This window comes from Panthera leo, chromosome C2, assembly GCF_018350215.1.
Source record: "Panthera leo isolate Ple1 chromosome C2, P.leo_Ple1_pat1.1, whole genome shotgun sequence".
Classification (NCBI taxonomy): Eukaryota; Metazoa; Chordata; class Mammalia; order Carnivora; family Felidae; genus Panthera; species Panthera leo.
The window spans coordinates 124,189,557-124,214,000 of NC_056687.1; the positions used below are offsets into that span (position 1 = coordinate 124,189,557).

Below are 24,444 nucleotides of genomic sequence, written 5' to 3' on the forward strand. Positions count from 1 at the left end.
TGTAGGTGCCCCTTTTGGGAGGTTTTTTGTTTTTTGTTTTTTGTTTTATTACTGATTCCATTTTGTTACTGGCAATCACTCTGTTTAGAGTATCTGCTTCTTTCTGGTTCAATGTTGGAAGCTTGTTTCTAGGAATTTATCCATTTCTAGGTTTTCAAATTTGTTGGCACATGATTTTTTGTAGTAGTCTCTTATAATCCTTTATATTTCTGTGGTGTCAGTTGTAACTTCTCTTTCATTTCTGATTTTGAGTTCTCACTCTCTTTCTTGATGAGTCTGGCAGATACTCACTTAATGATTTTGCTTATGTATGTGCATTTTATGTGCATTATACTATTACATTAATTACAAAAATGGGTTAATAGTATACATATTCTACTACAAGTTGGTATTTCAAAAAAAACAACCTTAATATATCTTGGACAGTTTCCTATGTTACCTTTTATTTTTATTTTCACAGATGTATAGTACTTTATTATTGATTTAGTCAATCCTTTATTGCTAAACACTTGGCTTGTTCTATGTTTTTGAGTTTTACAAAGAGTGCTGTAGTAAGTATCTTTGTAGATGTATTTTTATACACTTGAGTAAGTTTTCCTGTTCCAGAAAGTGTCTAATTTTTTCCTGCAGATGTTATGGAAGCAAGTTCACAATTACCCAATGTTTAACCTCCTTATGGAAATTGACTCCTATATGTTTGCATGTGTGAATCAAACTGCTGTATATGAGGAGCTTGAAGATGAAACAAGAAGGCTCTGTGATGTCAGACCTTTTCTTCCAGTTCTCAAATTAGTGACAAGAAGTTGTGACCCAGGGGAAAAATTAGACTCAAAAATTGGAGTCCTTATAGGAAAAGGTAATTTAAGTACTTCCTAGTATGAATTCTTACCATGTTTGTTGCTATATGTATAAACATGTAGTAAGTATAATCTAAGACATTGTAGAGTATGGCCCAAGGACCAATGCTTGTCTGTAAATTGTTAACCAGTCTGAGATCAGGTAAGTATAAAAATTGAGAGTAAATGTTTATAAATTCCTGTAGCAATGTGATATTGCCACAGTATCCCAGGGGTTATATTTTTTGCATCCTTTTCTAGTGACTTATTTTTATTTCCAAAATAATGTTTCTTGGCAGATTGGAAAGAAAAAAGTTGTTCCTTTGTCTCACGTAGTTTGAGAAGAGATACCTTTTCTGAGAGATACATTCTCTGTTTCTTTTAAATGCCTCTACGGTATAAACACAATTTATATACAACTCTCTTTACCAACCAAGATTTTAAGCTGATTGATAAATTCCAATATTATTGACAAATTTTACTGCTTAATTTTTCTTTAAGTAGAGTTATTTTTGTAGTGAGTGAAGATAAATTATGTCCATGTTCTTCTTTGCAAATTAATTCCAGGGAGAATTGTGAATAACAAAGAAAATATGGTAGAGTCTTGCTGTAATAATCATAGCTGTCTCAGGGGCAATGGGATATCAGTATCCTGCTTTAGACAAGATACTAACTTGAGTTAAGTACTATAAGAGGTTAACTCTGGAAGAGACTTGAAGTTTGTGTGTTTGTTTATTTTTGAGTAGCAGTTTTTGGTTGTTTTCATTATTTATTTTATTTTATTTTATTTTACTTTATTTTATTTTATTTCATTATTTTATGTTATGGTATTTTATGTTATTTTATGTTATGTTATTTTAATTTAATTTAATTTTATTTATTTAATTTAATTTAATTTTATTTTATTTTATTTTAGAGACTTGAAGTTTAAATACAAAATCAAAATATCGACTGGTGGTTGTTGGATTTGGATTGGCCTCTGCATTGATTAAATTCACTGTTACAGGATAATATAGTACCATCCCACTTAGGATTATACATATCTTCAAGATAATCTAGTGCCATCTCCTCTAAGAACCATGCCCTGTGAGATTGCATTCTTTGATGGTGACCTATAGCAATTCAGGCTAACTAATGATTACAAATGTGGGACTACACTCTTCCCTCTGAGTACATAGAACAGAACCTTGTTGATTTACTGAATGACAGCCTGGTATTCAAAAAGTGTTTTGTTTTGTTTTTGTAATTTTTTTTTAAGTTTATTTATTTATTTTGAGAGAGAGAGCACAACACATGTGAGCAGGGGGAGGGGCAGAGAGAAAGGGAAAGAGAATTCCAAGAGGCTGCATGCTCTTAGGGTAGAGCCCAACTTGGGGCATGAACCCACGAACCTTGAGATCACGACCTGAGCTAAAATCAAAAGTCAGATGCTTAACAGACTGAGCCACTCAGGCACCCCTTAAAAAGGTTAATTACTTCAGATGATAACTAGTTTGCTTTAGGCAATATTTTTTCCCCCTTAAATAGGTTTGTAATTATTTACCATACAAAATTTTATTTTTTTCCCTAAGATTTTATTTATTTATTGTTAAATAATTTTCATACTCAACATGGGTCTTGAACGCACAGCCCCAAGATCAAGAGTCACACACTCCACCAAGTGAGCCAGCCAGGTACCACGCAAATTTTCTTATATATTAATGACCTCAGTAGAGAGCGTTCCTTTCTATTTGCTAGAGCTCCAAAGACCTTTTTGATAAATTTTAAATTCTCTATTACAAAAAATCTCCCCTTTGAATTGAAGAATATATGGAAAAGTAAAAAGAATAAACACAGCCTTATCCAAGACAAGAATATTCACTGGCAATATTGAGATAAAGTTTTTTCCAGATGGCTGTGTGTGTGTATGAAGATATATAACTTTTGTATATTTCTATGCTGATATAAGGAAGTAGATCATAACCACACTGATTGTTAAGGAAGCTAAAATATTTGATAACCCAAAAGGTTAGCACCAGAGAGAGAGCTAACTTTTGTCAGGATATAGTTATCTTTTGAGATGTAACATGTTTTCAAAACTGAAATCTCTGCACTCTCTTCTAGTCGTGATCTCCAAAATATATGAGCTCATTAGCCACTATTAACCTCTACATAAGCTTGCCAGACTTAGCAAATAAAAATATAGTAGATTGAGATATTAAATGGGATATACTTCCTGATAAAAATCATTCATTGTTTATCTAAAATTCAAATAGAATTGAGCATGCTGGTTTTTTATTTAGCAACACTGACTTTGCCCTGCCACAATGCAGGGATTATATAGATGTAGGTATAGGTATGGGTGTAGGTATAGGTATAGGTGTAGGTACAGGTATGGGTAGATGTATATCTTGAATTTCTCTTTCTATAAGTAATGTGACCATATTTCCTTCTGTATCATAAAGCTTATTATATAAAAAATTTTAATGCAGTGTGCCCTGCAGTTTGATTGATCAAATGCAAAGAGTGTTTTATATTAACTTGAACAGTTTTTAAATTCTTAACTATGTATAAATTGTATTTTAGATTTTCAGTGCATCTAGGAAACCTGATGTTGATGATCATATACACAAATTCAAGTGTTAACATTAATTTAGGAGTTTGAGTAATTCTGTTTATTATTTTACAGTGAATTTTTACTTTCAATACCTAACAAGTCAGTTTTTGCCATTGCTAATTTGTATGTGGTGACTACAACCGGGACTTGGTGAGGTCATGCCTCCTGGGAAAACAATAAACAATTATTTCAATTTAACTTCAGGAACAAGTTTGCTGCCTCCTCCTCCCCAAAGAAAACAATAGATATAATTGCCCTGATGGGTCTAAAAATACCTTTTCCTGAGTGATAATATATTTGATCATTTTATTTTTTATGTTTATTCTAAGTAATTATTTACAGAGCTGCTCTTTGGATTCTGATTATCCTCTGTAGTGAAGGTACCTGTCACCCCTGCATTCATTTCTCCAAATACGCATTAGGAAATCTTGATTGGAGGATTTTGTCAGCATCCTGAAAAACATGTTTGAATACTCCCTTATTTTCCCCGACCTATAAAGTTGTGGTATAGTTTAAAGTGAAGGATGTCTAGAGTCTGGAGGACTTTAACAGTGTCTTTAATGTGAAGAAATTATTCACTCAATGCTTCTTTTATATTAAAAAATTATATTTGATTCTAAGCTAAATAATATTCTTATCTTAAAATTTAAGGTTTGTTGGGGTGCCTGGGTGGCTCATTTGGTTAGGTGTCCAACTCTTGCTTTCAGCTCAGGTCATGATCTCGTGGTTTGTGGGTTTGAGCCCCATGTCTCTCTCTCTCTGCCCCTCCCCCACTCGCTCTGTCTCAAAAAAAATAAATAAACCTAAAAAAAATAAAAATTTGAGACGTATTCCTAGGAGCAGTTGGGAAACTATTGAAGGGATTTAAATAGGGGAGTAACATCAGATTTGGATTTTTGTTTTTTTGAGAGAGCAAGAGAGTGAGTGCATGAGTAGGGGAGGGGGAGAGGGGCAGGAGGAGAGAGTGATAATCCCAAGCAGGCTCTACACTCAGCATGGAGCCCAATGAGGAGCTCCATCCCATGACCTTGGGATCATGACCTGAGCCAAAATCAAGAGCTGGACATTCAACCACTTAAGCAACTGAGCCACCTAGGTGTCCCCATCATATTTGCATTTTATAAAGAATAATTCATATTGGAAAATGGAGCATGGGTTGGAGAGATTAAGACTGGGAGTAGAGAAATTAGTGAAAAACTGATGTAGTAATCCATGGGAGGGACAATGATGGACTGGGAATAAATTAATGGCTGCAGGAACTAGGAGAAGTAGACAGGGTTGAGAGACATTTAGGAAGTGGTTTAGACGTGATTTTTAGTAGATAAAGGGAGATAAAGAGTTTGATTTTTGTTAGATGTATTAGGTACACATTTCCCTTTCCTCACCTGTGATACCTGTGTCTGTGAGTAGAAAGAGCTTCAGCTGTGCTGGCAAACAAGCTCCAAAATCCCTCAGCTAGTCTGCATAAATTACAGTTCTTTCATGGCTGAATAAGAGTGTATATTTCCATTCCAGATCCAAAACTATCCAGGAAATTATAATGTACTCTCAAGATTTTACCTTTGCTGCATTCATTATGCGGCTTAACCATTTTTATGTTTTTATATTTAGTACCACAGATTGATTCTAATATTTATTTTTGAAATAATAATTGTTTTAATACATAAAAGAAAATAGACAATGGAGATAAGTCCACTGTCTAGGTAACCCTGATTGACATGCATATATTCAGATAGTATAGATTCAAATGAGAGGGTATTAAATGGCCTTATGGAACAAATACTAGCAGGCTGCTTCCCTGTACTTCTGTCCTCAGCACTGTGAAATACTGTCATCATCTCAGGTATCTTTTCAGAACAAAAATGTATACATATTCTATATTCTTTCTTTTGAATTTGCATAAAAGGAATCTTGTGAGACTCATTTTGTCCCTGCTTTTTACATTTAACTTACCTGGAGCTTTTAATGTAACAATACCAATCTAATCTATCCATTGATCACTTCTACTACCATATAATGTATATGGATGTATCTCAATTTTAAAACTAGGGCTTAATGATTAACTTTATTTCCAGTTTTTTAATCATTATAAACAAAACTACAGTGAACATTCTTGTACTGTTAACAGTACGTTGTACAAATAATGTACTTCTCTAGGTTTTTGGAAATAAAGACCACCCAATGAGAACAGACTATTTACTCAGAGCTTGCTATTATAGTAAAGGAGCTTTTTGTTTGTCAGTGACCCAAAGGCAGGCAGGGGAGTGAAAAAGTGTTATGCTAAAGAAGGGGGAATGCCTCTTGTATGGCTGATTGGAAGTTGTTGGCCAGAAGCTGGAGGTGGGGGTCACTAGAAGTTGGGCATCTTATGTGCATGATTTGGGGGTGCATATTTGGCACTTACTGGCTAGTACTGGGTCTCTCAGGTTAAAATTCCTGTTGGCAGAATTTTGAGGTCAAAGAATGTATGTGTGTGTTTATAATTTCTGATATTAAATAAATACGCCTTCCAGTACAGGGTGTTGTTAAACTTTAAAATGTTTGCCATCTTACAAGTAAAAGTTTATGTATACAAATTTCTGCATGTTTATTTGTTGTAAATTTCTAGCATTGTTTATTAGGATAATGATAAGTTTATGAAAAGGTTGCTGTATTTAGTTGTCTGCATGGTAGAAGTGGTTCATAATTAAGTACAGTGAAGAATAATTTTATATTCATGAGATTTTTGACTGATATAACCATTGTTGAAAAATCACAGTGAAACCTAAGTTTAATCTATAAAATTTAAATTTACTGAGCCTTAAGTAAAAATGTGAGTTTTAAAATGATTAATTTAAAAGTTTTCAGATTCTTAGGCTTTCTCAGATATGATAAACGTGATTTTTACTTGGTTTGTAAAGAAAAACTGGATAGTTTATAGGTGGTTTTATTTAATTTTTGAGTTTATTTCTTATTTTGAGAGGGAGAGAGAAAGCATATGAGCATGTGTGTATAAGTGGGGAGGGACAGAAAGGAGAGAGAGAGAATCCCAAGTAGGCTGCATGCTGTCAGCAGGGAGCCCCATTTGGGGCTCCATCTCATAAACCTTGAGATCATGACCTGAGCCAACCCTTAACCAGCTGAGCCACCCAGGCGCCCCTTATATGTGGTTTTAAAATGTGTATACTATTTCCGTGATTATCTTTATGAAACTGGTACCTAACTACATTTCTTTGAAAGATTTCAAGTTTGTCTTCTTTAGAAAGCTGATTGTGTGTTCATCTTCTATATATGAAATGTGTTATTTTATCTGGATATTCTTTTGATCCTTGTGTAATATTTTCCTACCCAGTTTTGTTTTCTTGATAAAAATTGAACGTCCAGTATATTTGGTTGGATATATTTTGTATTTCTTGTATTATTATTAGCTACTCAAAATGACACTGTAAAAAAATTTGTTTAGGTCTACATGAATTTGATGCACTGAAGGATCCTGAAGTGAATGAATTCCGAATAAAAATGCGCAAATTCAGTGAAGAAAAGATTCAGTCACTTGTGGGATTGTCTTGGATGGATTGGCTAAAACAGACGTATCCACCAGAACATGAACCATCCATCCTTGAAAACTTAGAAGATAAACTTTATGGAGGAAAGCTCATTGTGGCTGTTCATTTCGAAAATTGTCAGGTAGTGTTGTATTATTTTAAGAAATATTTTGTAATCTGTGATTTTACCTGAATGCAGCACCAATCTTAGAAGAGGTTCTTGCTCACTTGGTAAATGCTGTTACAAAGAGCATTTTTAGATTTAAGATGGAAATTTTAGCATTAGGTGTGATACATGCTTTGCATGTATATGATTTTTGATGCAATGTTATATTAGTCTAGATTGGGTTTGGAAAATTGCAGTTTTTGAATGGTTTTTATACTTAAAAGGGATGTAAAAAAAAGGAATTTTTAAGAGATGTTAAAGAAAGAGAAAAAGAATGAAAAGAATATTGACAAAGACTCATAGGTTGTCAGCAAAACCTGGGTCTTTACAGAAAAAGATTGCCAACCCCAGTCTAGACAGTGTTTTTTAGTTACTGGGTTTTCTCATGTGATTTTGCTCTTGTCTATAAAATGAAAGCTTTGATCAAATGATCTCTTTTTTCCATATTCTTATATTTGCATTCTTTAAATATGTAATTAAGTGCTGATATTGGAATTGGGCATTATAATGGAGTGTGTATATACAGTTAATCCGTATCTGAATAGTCACAGTTATTTTAGAAGTCAGATTATGGTACTACCTTTGTATATAGTATGGTCATTTTATCATCTAGGATCTGGCTTCGAATTAGGGTAGGAGTTCAAGAATATTTTGTGCTGTTCTTTCTTCAATTACTCTGATAACAACAATGATATAAACCATTTTAGTAAACATTCTATATTAAGCACTTCACCATACTAAGAGCTATGAAAGGTATTTTTGTTATAGTCTCCACTTTTAAATATTAATTTTTTATTTTTTTTAGAGAGAGTGCGAGTGGGAGAGAGGGACAGAGGGAGGAGAGAGAGAGAGAGAGAGAGAGAGAGAGAGAGAAGCTTAAGCAGTCTTCACACTCAGCGTGGTGCCTAATGCAAGTCTCGATCCCACGACCCCAGATCATGTCCTGAGCCAAAATCAAGATTCAGACACTCAACTGAATGAGCCACCCAGGCACCCCTTTATTCTCCACTTTCAAAAACAACTCTATAAAGTGTTATCATCCTCGTTTTATAGGGAAGAAACTGAAAGGGAGAGAAGTTTTTTGTATGTGTGCCAAGGCCTTATAGCTGGTCTGTGGTATAGCCAGGATTTTCTCCAGATGTTTCTGGTTTTATTCAGTTCTGCCTCCTTCCCAACAATATGTATTTAAATAGTTGTAGGAACAAATGCAAAAGCAGGAGCCTGCCTTCTGGCCTTTTACAAAGGAAGTTTATATAGGTTAAAAAAAAAAACACAACAACAACAAAAACATTTGATGCTGTATCCTGAGATATGTTCAGACAGAAGTTCAATTAAACCAAGATTTGGATATTGTAAAATCTCAAGATCAAATTTAAAATACTGTTTAGGGAATTCTGCCCTCTTGAAAGAGCTGGAATGGGGAATTTTACTTACTGCTGATAGGTGACTAGAATTCAACTTGAAAACACTGGCTCAGGGCAATTTGCCCATCTAGGTCAGTCTGCATTTCATTACTTATGGGTCAGATCTCTACTGGCTGTACATATCTTAATGTAATCATCATTGTAAAAAAGTATGTGTGAAAATAAATGTTTTGAAATTAAAAGAGAAATGGAGATAGTGTAAAATCTTAGTGGATTCCAAGCATAGAATACTTTTTCAATTTTATTTATATATATATAAATATATATATTTATTATATATATTTATATATATTTACTTATACATATAAATATATATTTATATATTTATATATAAAATATAAATATATTTTATATATAAATATATATTTATATATTTATATATAATATATAAATATATTTTATATATAAATATATAAATATAAATATGTATATTTATATTTATATATATAAATAAATATATTTATTTATGTATGTATATATATGTATATATATATATATACATATACATATATATATGGAGAGGTTTTTTGTTTAAGTTTTTAATAATTCATTGCTCATCAGGACAAGTGCACTCTTTAATCCCCATCACCTGTTTCACCCCCCCCACCTACCTCCTTTCTGGTAACCATCAGTTTGTTTTCTACAGATAAGAGACCCTTTCTTGGTTTCTCTCTCTTTCTCTCTTTTTATGCCTTCTTGCTTGTTTGTTTTGTTTCTTAAATTCCACATATGAGTGAAACCATGTGGTGTTTGTATTTCTCTGACTGACTTACTTTGCTTATCATTATACTCCCTAGCTCCAACTGTGTTGTTGCAAATGGCAAGATTTCATTCTTATGAAATCTTCAGTTCATTCTTTATTTCATTCTTCATTTTTATGGCTAAATAATATTCTGTTGTGCATATCCCATCTTCTTTATCCATTCACCTATCAATAGACACTTGGGCTATTTCCATAATTTGACTATTGTAAATAATGCTGTTATAAACATGGGGGTGCATATATCTCTTTGAATTAGTGTTTTTCAATTTTTTGGTAAATACCCAGTAGTGTGATTACTGTGTGTAGAGTAGTTTTACTTTTAACTTTTTTTTTTTTAATTAAAAAATTGAAAACATTTTTTTCTATCTTTAAATTTTTGAGGAACCCTCATACTGTTTTCCGCAGCTGCTGGACTGGTATAATTTCTCACCAACAGTGCAGGAGAGTTCCTTTTCTCCACATCCTTGCCAAAGACTTGTTTCTTGTGTTTTTGATTTTAGCCATTTGACAGGTGTGAGGTGGTATCTCATTGTGGTTTTGATTTGAATTTCCCTGATGATGAGTGATATTAAGCATTGTTTTGTGTGTCTGTTGGCCACCTGTATGTCTTCTTTAGAAAAATGTCTATTCATGTCTTCTGCCAATTTTTTCATTGGATTATTGGTTTTTTAGGTGTTAACTTGTGGAAATTCTTTTTTTTTTTTTTTTTTTTTAGAGTTTATTTATTTTGAGAGAGGGAAAGAGCATGAGCAGGGGAGGGGCAGAGAGAGAGAGAGAGAGAGAGAGAGAGAGAGAGAGAGAGAATATGAATCTCAAGCAGGCTCCGTTCTTTCAGCCTAGAGCCCAATGTGGGGCTCCATCTCATGAACTGTGAGATGATGACCTTAGCCGAAAGCAAGAGTCAAGATGCTTAACTGACTCACCCAATTTGTATAAATTCTTTATATATTTTGGATACTAACCCTTTATTGGATATGTCATTTGGAATATCTTCTCCCATTCTTTATATTGCCTTTTAGTTTCATTGATTGCCTCCTACACTGTGCAGAAGCTTTTTATTTTGGTATAATCCCAATAGTTTAGTTTTGCTTTTGTTTCCTTTGTCTCAGGGGACCAAAAAGTTGCTATAGCTGATGTCTGAGTAATTACTGCCTGTGCTCTCTTCTAGGATTTTTATGGTTTCCTTTCTGACATTTAGGTCTTTAATACATTTAGAATTTATTTTTGTGTATGGTATAAGAAAGTGGTCCAGTGTCATTCTTTTGAAAGAAGCTGTCCAGTTTTCCCAACATCATTTGTTAAAGAGACTGTCATTTTCTCTTTGTATATTATTTTCTGCTTTGTTGAAGATTAATTGACTATGTAATTGTGGGTTTATTTCTGGTTTTTTTTTTTTTTTTTATTTTGTTCTGTTGATCTGTGTGTGTGTGTGTTTGTGCCAGTACCATCCTGCTTTTTTTTTTTTTAATTTTTTTTTTTTAACATTTATTTATTTTTGAGACAGAGAGAGACAGAGCATGAATGGGGGAGGGTCAGAGAGAGGGAGACACAGAATCCGAAACAGGCTCCAGGCTCTGAGCTGTCAGCACAGAGTCCGACGCGGGGCTCAAACTCACGGACCGCGAGATCATGACCTGAGCCGAAGTCGGCCGCTTAACTGACTGAGCCACCCAGGTGCCCCAGTACCATCCTGTTTTAATTACTACAACTTAGTAATATATATTGCAGTCCAGATTTGAGATGCCTTCAGCTTTGCTGTTCTATGTCACATTTGCTTTGGCTATTTGGAGTGCTTTGTGGTTCCATACTAATTTTATGATTGTCTGTTTTAGTTGTGTGAAAAATGCCGTTGGTATTTTGATAGGGATTGCATTAAATCTGTAGATTGCTTTGGATAGTAGAGACATGTTAACAGTATTTGTTCTTCCAGTCCATGATCATGGAATGTCTTTTCATTTCAAAGTATCATCCTCAATTTCTTTCATCAGTGTCTTATAGTTTTCAGAGTATAAGTCTTTCACCTCTTTGGTTAGGTTTATTTCTACATATCCTATTATTTTTGGTGCAATTTTACTTTTTTTTTTTTTTTTTTTTTTTAGTGTTTATTTGTTCTTGAGAGAGAGAGAGAACATGAGCAGGGGAGGGGCAGAGTGAGAGAGGGATGCAGAATCTGAAGCAGGCTCCAGGCTCTGAGCTGTCAGCACAGAGCCTGATGCGGGGCTCGAACCCACAAGCTGTGAGATCATGACCTGAGCTGAAGTCAGATGTTTAACTGACCGAGCCACCCAGGCACCCCTTTTTGGTGCAATTTTAAATGGGATTGTTGTCTTAATTTCTTTTCTGCTGCTTTATTATTAGTGTATAGAAATGTGTATAGAAACAGATTTCTGTATATTGATTTTGTATCCTGTAACATTACTGAGTTCATTTATCAGTTCTAGTAGTTTTTTGGTCGAGTCTGTAGGGTTTCTATATATAGTATGTCATCTGCGAATAGTGAAAATATTACTTATTCTTTACCACTTTGGATGCCTTTTATTTCTTTTTTCTTGTCTGATTGCTGTGGCTAGGACTTCTAGTACTACAGTGAATAAACGTGATGAGAGTGGACATCCTTTTCACGTTCCTGGTCTTAAGGGAAAAGCTCTCAGTTTTTCACCTTTAAGTATGATCTTAACTGTGGGTTTTCCGTATATGACCTTTATTGTGTTGAACTATGTTCTATCTACTCCTAATTTGTTGAGGGTTTTAATAATGAATGGAGGTTGTACTTTGTCAAATGTTCTTTAAGCATCTGTTGAATTGATCATGTGGTTCTTATCCTTTCTTTTATTGAAATGTTGTATCATATTGATCAGTTTGTGAATATGGAGCTGCCCTTGCATCCCTGGAATAAATTCCACTTGGTTATGTGAATCATTTAAAAAAAATTTTTTTTTAAATTTATTTATTTCAAGAGAGAGAGAGCTAGTGAACGAGCACTAGCAGGGTCGGGGCGGAGAGGAGAGACAGAATCCCAAGCAGGCTCTGCACCATTACTGCATAGCTCAGTGTGGGGCTTGTGCTCACAAACAGTGAGATCATGACCTTAGCCAAGATCAGGAGTCAGATGTTTAATCGACTACGCCATGGGGCACCCCATCGTCATTACTGCTAATGATCAACATTAGGAAGCAGCATGTGGGAATATTAAACTAAGCATGAGATGAAGTGTAACAAAGCATACATATAGGTTAAAAAATGATTTTCATAGGATTGTTAGGGAGAACTACAGACAGCAGTTTCTTTGAAAAACGTGAAATTTTAGATCACCACATAGTCACTATCAGCCAGCATAGAACAGGGCTCTTAATAAGCAAGATAAATATAATCATGGAATTATCATGTTTCAGATTTAAAGAACATTAGTCCCAACAGCCAAACCACAAAGGCATTATTTTTAATTCCAGGAGTCATAATTTATTAAAGATACCAATAAACCTGAGCATCGTTTTCAAACCTGTGTTGTTTTCTTTTTTAACCTCACTCAGCATAAGTTAAATGAAATTATTCTCTCAATTAAGGGATGGGGGCAGATGGCATTTGAAATTGTCTCCTGTGTGTTAGGGAACAGGGCAGGTTGTACAGAGGGTAGAAGGAGGTGGTGACTATACTTTCTGGGAATTTTTGAGAATATATCAGAAGCATGGGCAGAAATGTGAGAACAGTGAAGCATACAGTAAAACTATGAAGAAGTATTTCTTCACCCATCTAGACATTATCTGAATTAGCCCAGTTGTCATGATATATATGTCATCACTAATTAATTGTATCCCTTTCTGCGAAGCAGAAATATCTATCCCACTCATACGCCCAGTGTCTTTGTTGCATAGTCTCTCATATATAGTTGTTTGTAATCATGGAGCAATACAATGCAAGCCAGTTCCTCAGGAAAATTACAAGTCTTTTAAAGGTGCAATATTTTGTGAAGTATTTCAAAGAGATGTTGGAAAACTGCTTGAAATACAAGAAAAACCAGTTGACTTCTGACCAGTCAGTCTAATTAACATTTATGTGAAAAATATGAACAAGGGTGGTGAGACACTGGTAGTAATTTAGAAGACATGAATTTTATCATCAAGAGATTAAGATTGGTCTTTGAAGGAAAGTTTTGAGCTGTTGGTACTATATATAATGGGAGGGTTACTGGTGCTAATCCCTTTGCATTCAAAAAACCAGGTATGGGGGTGCATGGGTGGCTCCATTGGTAAATGTCCAACTCTTGATTTCAGCTCAGGCTGTGGCCTCATGATTCGTGAGATCAAACCCTGCATTGAGGCTCTGTGCTGACAGTGTGGAGCCTGCTTGGGATTCTCTCTCTTCCTCTTTCTTTGTCCATACCTTGGCTTGTGTGTGCGTGCTTTCTCCCCTGCCTTCTCAAAAAAAAAGAAAATCCATGTATAACTTTTGACCCACGTAAAACTTAGCTACTAATAGATTCCTGTTGACTGAAAGTCATATTTGGTTTACACATATCTAATATATGTATTATATACTATATTTTTACAATAAAGTAAGCTAGAGAGAAGAAAATGTTATTAAGACATAAGGAAGAAAAAACACATTTATAGTATTGTACTGGATTTGTATTTAAAAAAACATAATTAGGTGGACCCACACAATTCAAACCCATGTTGTTCAAGTGTCAACTGTATATCCATTGTCTCAGTTGTATCTTTCATAACTGATTATGAAAGATTCATATTTCTGTTGTTTGTCTTTTGTCTATTTTTTGAAGTTTATTTATTTATTTTGAGAGAGAGAGAGAAGAAAGGGCAGAGAAACAGTGAGAGACAGAATCCCAAGCAGGCTCTGAGCACTGTCAGCACAGAGCCCAATGTGGGGCTTGAACTTACAAATCATGAGATCATGACCTGAGCCAAAATCAAGAGTTGGTCACTTAACTGACTGAACCACCCAGGCACCCCTGTTTGTTTGTTTGTTTGTTTGTTTGTTTGTTTGTTTGTTTTAATCTATTTTTAAATTATGTAGTGTGTGTCTTACTGATTTGTATAAGTTCTTGGTATTTGGGGGGGTAGTGAATTTTTGTCATTCATAGGTGTTGGGTGTGTATTTTCCCGAAGTGTGGCTTATCTTTGTTATTCTTTTTGTTTTGTTAGTTTTGTTTTGCTTGGTTTTTATCCTCAAGTTCCAGTCAGTGTTCACGTTTCCTCAATTGTCATGTGTCACACACACACACACACACACACACACACACACACACAGCATATCAACTTCATTATTGCTGTTATATGAAATAATGTTGATTTACGTATTTCTATTGGATGTATGCCTAGAAACAGAACTGGTAAGTCATAGGTGTATGTGTGTAATCAGTTTTTAATAGATACTGCAAAATAATTTTCCATATTTATATTCCTACCAGTAATATTTTGAGAGTTTAGTGTCTCCACATCTTTGCTAATACTTGATATTGTCACATTTAAAAACTCTTTTAAAATTTGTCATGTTCTTTTTCATTGAGTTTCAAATTTCACTTAATTATGTTTTATTTCTTGGAGTTCTGTTTGATTCTTCTTCAGATATATTTGCTCTTTATTCATTTTCAAACCGTCTTTAATTCTTGAAACATACCAACCATATTTATTTTATTTTCTAAGTATTACTTCCAGTATCTGCAGTTTTTCAAGCCCAGTTCTGATTTCTGGTCTTTTCTGTAGCTTCTTGCTATCTGATAATGAGAGTGTTCTCCAGTTTTGTGTTTCTCAGTGTATGAAATAGAGGGTAAATGGGAATCATAGAATAATTTTATGATGTATTAAGCTGCTTAGGCATTATCCAGATGTGTGCTATATAATACAGTAATCAGTAGCCACATGTGTATATTTAATTTTAAATTTAAGTTAATCAAGTAAAATTAAAATTCATTTCTTTTCATAGCCATATATCAAGTTCTCAAGAGCCACTGTGGCTAGTGACTTTTATTGGATAGCACAGAATAGAATATATCTATTATTAAAGAGTTTTTTTGGGTAGCATTGCTGTAGACAGTTCTGACCATTTGTAGTATGTTAAAAAAGAGTATCATATCTCTTTGTGACTCTCTTTTTAAAGTTAAAAAAATTTTTTTTTTATTTTTGAGAAAGAGGGTGGGTGAGGGGCAGAGAGAGAGAGAGAGAGACCCAGAATCCAAAGCAGGCTCCAGGCTCTGAGCTGTCAGCACAGAGCCCGATGTGACTCTTTTTTTAAAGATAGATTGCTTTTAAGCTAGATGAAGGTTAGTTTTAACGTAGATAGTGCAAGGGGATTAAATAAGAAGTTATATTTCTCTTTAGGATAAACATGAAGCATTGCTGAAGTAGAAGAGTATTACTGGAAATGGGGAGGTGAACAGTTGGCAACCCATTAGAATGTAAGATCATTGGTATCTTAGTGGGAAGTCAGGTGAGGGAGGAAAGTGGAATCATGAGTCCTCATATGACTCTGTGGATCCTAGCTCATGTGCTTTGATGCCTATAGTAACAACTCATATAGAAAATTCAGGAGAAAAGGGGTAAAAATACTAGAGAAAATAGATTGGAATACCCAGTAAGTTCATATTTAAAAAGTTGGAATTTTAGGTACCTTGTGGAAAAGGGAGATGACTTAACTTGTTAGAAATATTGTAGAATCCATCTCTGGTCAGTACAGGGAATTCTCTAACAATCACATTTGTCCAGAGTAGCAGTTAGCTGCCTTTGGAGATGGTGAATTTTCTTATATCCTTTGGTATGTGATCATGTGGTGTGAAATTATTTTGCTAGCTTTTGAGAATTTCCAGGTGTTATTAGATAACCTTTACTGTCTGTACCTTTGGGATTTATGATGAGCAGTTTTGATAATATCCAGTCCCTACTGTATCTTCATTTTTCATTAATTAAAATTTCTTTTGTTTCTTTTTATATGTTATAAAATTGGACAGAACTGTTCATTTAAGTTTAATTATTGTAAAGTATACATCTCTTGTTACCAGTGAGAACATAAAATTCTCAGTTTAACTAAATTTGAACAACTGCAGGTTTTTGGTGTCATTTTTAAAGAAAGATATTTGGGAAATGCGTTTGATAAACTTTCTAATGATAAACTTTAGTTAAATATTAGTGTGACCTGTGGGATCTGTGGTACTTTGTGTAGTGTAAGACGACTTGCAGACCATCAACTCTTAACAAATTTGATGGGACACGTTTTAAAAATTATTTATTTATTTTTTATTTATTTTTTTTTTAATTTTTAAGTAATCTCTGCATCCCATGTAAGGCTTGAACTCAGAACCCCAAAATCAAGAGTCCCATGCTGTGCTGACTGAGCCAGCCAGGTGCCCCTGGACACATTATATTTAGAAAACAGGAGGGGCGCCTGGTTGGCCCAGTTGGTTAAGCATCTGACTTCGGCTCAGGTCATGATCTTGAAGTTTGGAAGTTTGACCCCTACTTTGGGCTCTGTGCTGACTGCTCAGAGTCTGGAGCCTGCTTCAGATTCTGTGTCTCCCCCTCTGCCCCTCCCCTGCTCATATTCATTCTCTCTCTCTCTCTCTCTCTCTCTCTCTCAAATAAATAAACATTAAAAAAATCCTTATAGAAAACATGAGGGGTGCCTTGATGGCTCAGTTGGTTAAGGCCAACTTTGGCTCAGGTCATGGTCTCGTGGTTCGTGGGTTCAAACCCTGCGTTGGGCTTTGTGCTGAGTGCTCAGAGCCCGGAGCCTGCTTCAGATTCTGTGTGTGTCTCTGCCTCTCTCCCGCTCGCGCTGTCTCTCTGTCTCTCTCTGTCTCTGTCTCTCTCTCAAAAATAAACAAACATTAAAAAAATTTAAAAGAGGGGCGCCTGGGTGGCTCAGTCGGTTAAGCGACCGACTTCAGCTCAGGTCATGATCTCGCGGTCCGTGAGTTCGAGCCCCGCGTCGGGCTCTGTGCTGACTGCTCAGAGCCTGGAGCCTGTTTCAGATTCTGTGTCTCCCTCTCTCTGACCCTCCCCCGTTCATCCTCTGTCTCTCTCTGTCTCAAAAGTAAATAAACATTAAAAAAAATAAAAAAAAAATTAAAAGAGAAAATAGGAAGATGTACTGGAATGTTAAATGTGAAGGATATACTTATGTAACATTAGATATATACACATATGTGGATATTATGTATGGCTATATCCAATGTAGTAGTAAGTACAAATGTGAAGAGTGATTTTTTTCAGCACAAGTATAAAATTGTTCCTTTTTTCTACTCCCCTTTTTAGGATGTGTTTAGCTTTCAAATATCTCCTAATATGAATCCTATCAAAATAAATGAACTGGCAATCCAAAAACGTTTGACTATTCATGGGAAAGAAGATGAAGTTAGCCCGTATGACTATGTGTTACAAGTCAGTGGGCGAGTAGAATATGTGTTTGGTGATCACCCACTAATTCAGTTCCAGGTATGTATATTCACCGTCAGTATACCAGAGATGTGTGTGTGTGTGTGTGTGTGTGTGTGTGTGTGTGTGTGTGTGTGCGCATTTAATAATTTAAATTTCTGATAAAAATGTGTTGTCACATTTAGAGTATTTAGAACCTATAGAAAATTATACAGAATTAAATAATAGATATTCATAATCCTACCTACCTCTGAGATAACCATTGTTAACATTTTGGCATGTTTTTGTCATTTTACTTAAGGTTATAAATATTTTTGGTATAATGATTGTATGTTTAATGTTTGTTTCTAAATGTTTGCTTTCTACTTTTTTGGTTGTTTCAGTGTTATATCATAGTTTCCTGTAGCATTATGAATTCTTAATAAAATTTGCTATAGCTGCCTACTTTTTTATCATGTAAACATAATGATTTGTTATTTTTTTAAAAGAAAGGCTTAAAACATTTTTTTAATGTTTATTTTTGAGAGAGAGAGACAAAGTGTGAGTGGGGGAGGGGTAGAGAGAGTGGGAGACAGAGAATCTGAAGCAGGCTCCCAGCTCTGAGCTGTCAGCAGAGAGCCTGATGTGGGGCTCGAACTCACGAACTGTGAGATCATAACTTGAGCTAAAGTCGGAATTTTAGCTGACTGAGCCACCCAGAAACCCCAACATGATGATTTAGATAGAAAATATTCTGCGGGAAGTAAAAAACAAGATATTTTGATTAAATGGTCACTACATAAATTGTATAAAAACTTATAAATTTTCATTGTGAATAGAAAAATTTTCAGTTTCTTTTATAGGTTATATATATATTTATATATATAATTACTATATGTATAATATGTAAAATTGCCCTCCCCTCCCTTATTTGTTTCTTCCACATATGGTAGGAATTTTGTAAGGGTTAGGTCTGGACATCCTCAAAAGACTTCCTCTGTGTTTGACATTCCTATTTCCATGCAATCATGAATTGACTTATAGTGCCTCAGATTGTTTGTTGAACAAAATGAAGTTTAAATAAGATGAAAGCAGTGCAGTACTCCTCCCCGACCACTGTCCTTTTAAAGGATAGAATCATGGCTTTGACTTCAAGGAACTTGAAGATATTTTTGTTGCAATTGAATTTGGAGACTAAAAAATGGTCATTACATAAAGAATAATGCTAAATGCCAAGTTAGGGGTAAATAGTAACAGGATTTTATAAAGATATGTGTTTATTCTTATTTGTGATTTTTATTGTTTTGTTTTAAGCAAGAGGGATAGAGACATGCTAAACATTAAGTGATGTCTGTTTGAGAATAAGGAGCTGTGATATATTAGTGGCTAATAGAGGATTTTACACCTTTCTTTTCAGATTTTTAGCATGGCCCTCAATTCTTGTGGTTTAGTAGGTAGAAGGTCTAGAAGCAGTTATAACTTCTCTGCTTTGAGAGCTATGGCATTCTAACAGTCAACACTTGAACTCTAGCCCATGAGACGAAGAAGGAAGATGAAAAGTATTTGGTGGTAGCATAGGAGTGTTGACTTCTTTATGTTTTGCCATCCTTTAAGTAGCCTTCTGCTTCTTTAACACTTTTTTTAAAACTTTAATTAGTGGAGGGTATATTGTTCTATTCAAACTAGGATTTGTTATAAAGAGAAACAAAGGCTTGTATACATTTTTGTACAGGGTCATAGTGAAAGAGAAAATATACCATGTACTCAAAGGAATGTGAAGGAGTGGAATGATACATATTTCATAGTGAAAAATTTTTTATTGAATATATTTAGCACAATATCATCTAACTGCCAATTACAGACAATTCTGGAATTTTTTTAATTTCAAAAAATTGTATTTCTTGGTTCTGAATTGAATACAATATGTTGAATCACACTTTGTATATGAAATTTATTCTTCTGAGGAATACATTAGGTTTCTTTCTCTTCAGCTTGTTAGGAATCTTGGTAATGTGAATAACCACTCCTTTTCTTTCTTTTTTTTTTCTTTTCTTTTATTAAAACAAAAAAAATTTTAAATGTTTATTTTTGAGAGAGACAAAGCGTGAGCCGGGGAGGGGCAGAGAGAAGGGAAACACAGAAATCCAAAGCAGGCTCCAGGCTCCCAGCTGCCAGCACAGAGCCTGGTGCAGAACTTGAACCCACGAACCGTGAGATCATGACTTGAGCCGAAGTCGGACGCTTAACTGACTGAGCCACCTAGGCGCCCCTCCTTTTCTTATATGCCTTTGGAGAGTCATCCTGGTCTCATTGAAATAAAACAAAGCATCAAGCTCAGATGACCAGTATGTTTTTAAAAGGAAGATAGTAATGGTTGTCTGGAGCCCTGTGCTGTAAAGGTACCAGGCTTCCCTCAGGGATCCATCGGAAAGTCTAAGTTGACTACCTCAGGATGTGAAGAAATGGCCACATGTGTACTACATGTTCACTTGTCCTGACTGATTGGTCAAAGCTTGCACTGTGATATCACAGTCTCTCCCGATCAAGTCCCACCCCTAGAAAGGTGAGCCGATAGGTCAAAATGTCCTGTATTAAGCACAAAGAAAAGGCAAAACATCTACACTGAGGTACATGTTTCTTCGGGGTTTAGCAAACAAACAAACAAACAAACAAAAAAGATAGATTTAAAGATACCAGGTATAAAGATGCCAGGAATGTAACTCAGCTCTTCTGATTTTCCTTTCATGTATTAAAAAGAGGAAAATATCTTTTATAGGGTTGTTAGGAAAATTAGCAATAAATAATCTTATGTTCTTAGGTGTTCAATTAATGGTAGCTATTTTATGTTGTGATTTTAATTTCTCATATTCTTGATGTTGAGTTAAGATATATTTTTACAGTACATTTGATATAGTGGTGTTCATCTTAATTTTATTCTTCTATCAATTTATGTTTTTGTTTGTTTTTGTTAAGTAGGCTCCACACTGGGTGATGGGTGGGTGTGGCAGGGCTTGAACTCACAACCCTGAAATCAAGTCCTGAGCAGAGATCAAGATTTGGACTGTTAACCGACTGAGCCACCCAGGTACCCCTTGATTTAAGTATTTGCTTGAAAATCCTTACCTTATTCTTTCCTTGCCACTGTAGTATATCCGGAACTGTGTAATGAATAGGACCTTGCCTCATTTTATGCTTGTGGAATGTTGCAAGATCAAGAAGATGTATGAACAGGAAATGATTGCCATAGAAGCTGCCATAAATAGAAATTCATCAAACCTTCCTCTTCCTTTACCACCAAAGAAAATGCGAATTATTTCTGTAAGTTTCATGTGTGAACTTTTGGTAACCCCCAAAAGCATGTGATTTTGTTTTAGGTTATGTGCTTCAGCCTCACACATATTTTCTCTATTGATTTTTCCTTCTGTGAAAACCAATGCAGATTTGACAAAGATCAATTACCATTTATTGGTAATTTTCTCTTTCTTTCTTTCTTTCTTTCTTTCTTTCTTTCTTTCTTCTTTTTCTTTTTCTTTCTTTCTCTTTCTTTCTTTCTTTCTTTCTTTCTTTCTTTGTAATTATCTTTCTAACTACTATCCTTTTTCCTCAGCGCAAGCTGCATATAAATATAAATATGTTATTTCTGGTTTTGGTGTTCTTTTGGTGCCACAGAAAAATGTCACCAAATTAAAAATTTCTTGAGATTACAGCTAAACATAGACTTCAGGGAGCAATTTGAGATTTTCGAGTAGAAAAGTTAGATGTGCAGAAATAGTTTGTTTACTGGTATAGTTCATTTCTATCAGCTTAGCTATGAGAGTGTTTTTGGTATAACTTGCCACCTTCTTACTGAATACTTTTAGAATTTAAATATATCAAAAATACCATCTTTTCCAGAATGTAATATATTTATATAAAGCAAATCTTAAATTTCTGTTTATCAATTGGAACAGTTAACATTTTTCAATAGTTATTCAGTTTTAACAGATTGTATATTTAATCTCTCTTGTTGAGGATTAAGATATTAACTGTATATTTAAATGGTCAATTTAAAAAAAAAATTTTGTTTAACATTTATTTATTTTTGAGAGAGAGAGAGCGTGAAGAGGAGAGGGAGACACAGAATCTGAAGCAGGCTCCAGGCTCTGAGCTGTCACCACAGAGCCCGACGCGGGGCTTGAACTCACAAATGGCGAGATCATGACCAGAGCCAGAGTCGGTCACCCAGCTGACTGAGCCATCCGGGTGCCCCAAATGATCAATTCTTAAATTGTTTTTAATGTTGATTTTTGAGAGAGGGAGAGAGACTGAGAGTGGGGGAGGGGCAGAGAGAGAGGGATACAGAGGATCCAAAGTGGGCTCTCTCCTGACAACAGAGCCCGATGTGGGGCTAAGACCCACGAACTGTGAGCCGAAGTTGGACAGGCACCCCTAAATGGTCAATTCTTAATTCATCCAAAGCTTTAATATTATTTGTTTATGGTGCTTAATATAGTCACTTTCTTAACAGTATTGAAATGCTGCCAGTGTTTTGCCTAAGAACAAAGTGCTAACGGTTGTGGTGCTTATTTTAGTACATGTGACTTTCAGTTGTTAGTTCAGAGGTCTATTTTTGTTATTTTGTCAATGGACATGAGAACAGGTAAGATGATTTCATTGCTAGCATAGAATATTTATTTCCTTAATTAAAATACTCTATTTCATTCTTTTGCAGCATGTTTGGGAAAATAACAACCCTTTCCAAATTGTCTTGGTTAAGGGAAATAAACTTAACACAGAAGAAAGTGTAAAAGTGAGTACTTGTTAAGATTTGAGTGTTTTTTTAATCTGCTGCATTATTTGAATAATTTACTGATACACATAAGGAATCTCACATTGGAGATTAAATTTTAGGTATATCGGTCAATTGCACAGGATAAAATATGGCGACTTAATGTAAGACAATTAAGAATTTTTGTCTTAAAGTATTCTTTGAATAGTTGGAGATGTACTGGATAAAGTGACATTTTCCCCTGATGTATTATGTAAAAGAACTTGCTTTAGATCAGGAATTCAGGTACAGTTTACGACAAAACTATAGGTCCCAGGTTCCTATGCAAGCTTAACTCTCCTTTGTCAGCCTTGTTAGAGCTGCACCCAGCCTCCTTTTTCAGCCCCCCTTTTTTTTCTTTTAAACTTGCTGAACACAGAGAAAATGTAATACCATTTCCTGGAAGAAAATAGATGACTACATTGTGGACCACAAGTTGTTAACACATGGAGATTTATTGCATAACCCCATACAATTAAGTAAAGACTTAACAAGGCATTTTGTCTTAAAGTGTAAAGCATGCATTTTCCCCTATTTTGCTTGGCAGGAAATTAAGTGAATAGTTTTGTGATCCAAGAAAGAGATTCACTTAGTTTGAGATGTTTGCTGGCATGAGGACATATTCAGGAGCATCTTGCCAAAGATTACCAGTGACTTGCTTTTATAAATGGACTTTAAAGATCCTTTAGTTAGCTGTCATTAAAATAGGGCTTTTTTTTTGCTTTTACATTCTCAGCTAGGTTTTAATTTTTAATGAGTGTGTTTATGACCAGTTGGCCTTTGTTTTCTGTTTTAGTGGTAATTGTTTTTTCTTTTATTTAAACTTTCCTTATTAATTTGTGTCCAGTTGCAAAAGTAGAACATGATTGTTGCAACAGGTAAAAAAATTTAAATGCCAGTCATGAAAACAGTTATTGATCTTTTTTCCCCAAATTGACTTGAGAAGCCTTCCTCCTATTAATTTTCTGAATAAGTTTATATAGAATTGGTATTATTTCTTCTTTAAATGTTTGGTAAGATTTACTCCAAGCCATCTGACCCTAGAGTTTTCTTTGTGGGAAGGTTTTTAATTAGGAATTTAATATCTTTAATGGATATATAGTCATATTTTTATTTCTTTTGTGTCAGTTTTGATAATTTTTGTTTTCTGAAGTATTTAAGTTGTTAAATTATTACGTTCATAATAGCCCCTTAAATTAGTTTTCTATTGCTGTTTAGCAAATTACCACAAACCTAGCAGCTTGAATACGTATTTATTAGCTTGTATATCTGTCAGTCAGAAGTCTAGGTGTGGTGTGACTGGGTTTTCTGCTTATGGTTTTACAAGGTTGAAATCCAGGTGTTAGGTCGTATTTCTTCTGAAGACTCTGGAGAAGAATTTGCTTCCAGGGTGATTCAAGTTATTGGTCAAATTCAGTTCCTGGAAGTTGTAGAACTGAGGTCCTCATTGCCTTGCTGGGTCTTGGCAGGGGATTGACTGGGGATTGCTCTTAGTTAATAGAGGCATCTTTCAAGCCTGGCTCTGTGGCTCTATTTTTAACTCTATAGAAATGGAGAATTTGTCAAGCATCACATTCTTCCCACATTTTGAATCTCTTGCGGGGAAGAGCCTGGTCCTTTTTTGATGGCTCACCAATATCTCCCTTCTTCAAAGTTAGCTATGTCAAATAGTATAACCTAATCACAGGAGCGAATCCATTATATTCACAGACCCAGAGATCCTATGGGGCACATGATTCTCTACAGTTTGTAGTGAAAATCCTAGGTGTTCAGTGAAGATTCACTATTCTCCCTGGCTGGCACTTGAATATCTTTTGACCCTTTTTTTTTCAAATTTTATTTTTTATTTGTTAAAATTTACATCCAAATTAGCTAGCTTATAGTGAAGCAATGATTTCAGGAGTAGATTCCTTAATGCCCCTTACCCATTAGCCCATCCCCCCTCCCACAATCCCTCCCATAACC

General features: G+C 34.8%; 1 protein-coding gene across 9 annotated transcripts in view; it reads left to right on the forward strand.

The window, feature by feature from the left end:
* PIK3CB (phosphatidylinositol-4,5-bisphosphate 3-kinase catalytic subunit beta) overlaps positions 1 to 24,444 on the forward strand; it is a 175,603-nt gene that overhangs the window by 78,780 nt on the left and 72,379 nt on the right. For all 9 annotated transcript variants that reach the window (XM_042954650.1, XM_042954656.1, XM_042954657.1 and 6 more), the window contains 5 exons: positions 631 to 856; positions 6,875 to 7,098; positions 17,574 to 17,753; positions 20,820 to 20,990; positions 22,384 to 22,461. In XM_042954650.1, coding sequence (XP_042810584.1) covers positions 631 to 856; positions 6,875 to 7,098; positions 17,574 to 17,753; positions 20,820 to 20,990; positions 22,384 to 22,461 — 879 coding nt within the window. The remainder of the gene's footprint in view (positions 1 to 630; positions 857 to 6,874; positions 7,099 to 17,573; positions 17,754 to 20,819; positions 20,991 to 22,383; positions 22,462 to 24,444) is intronic.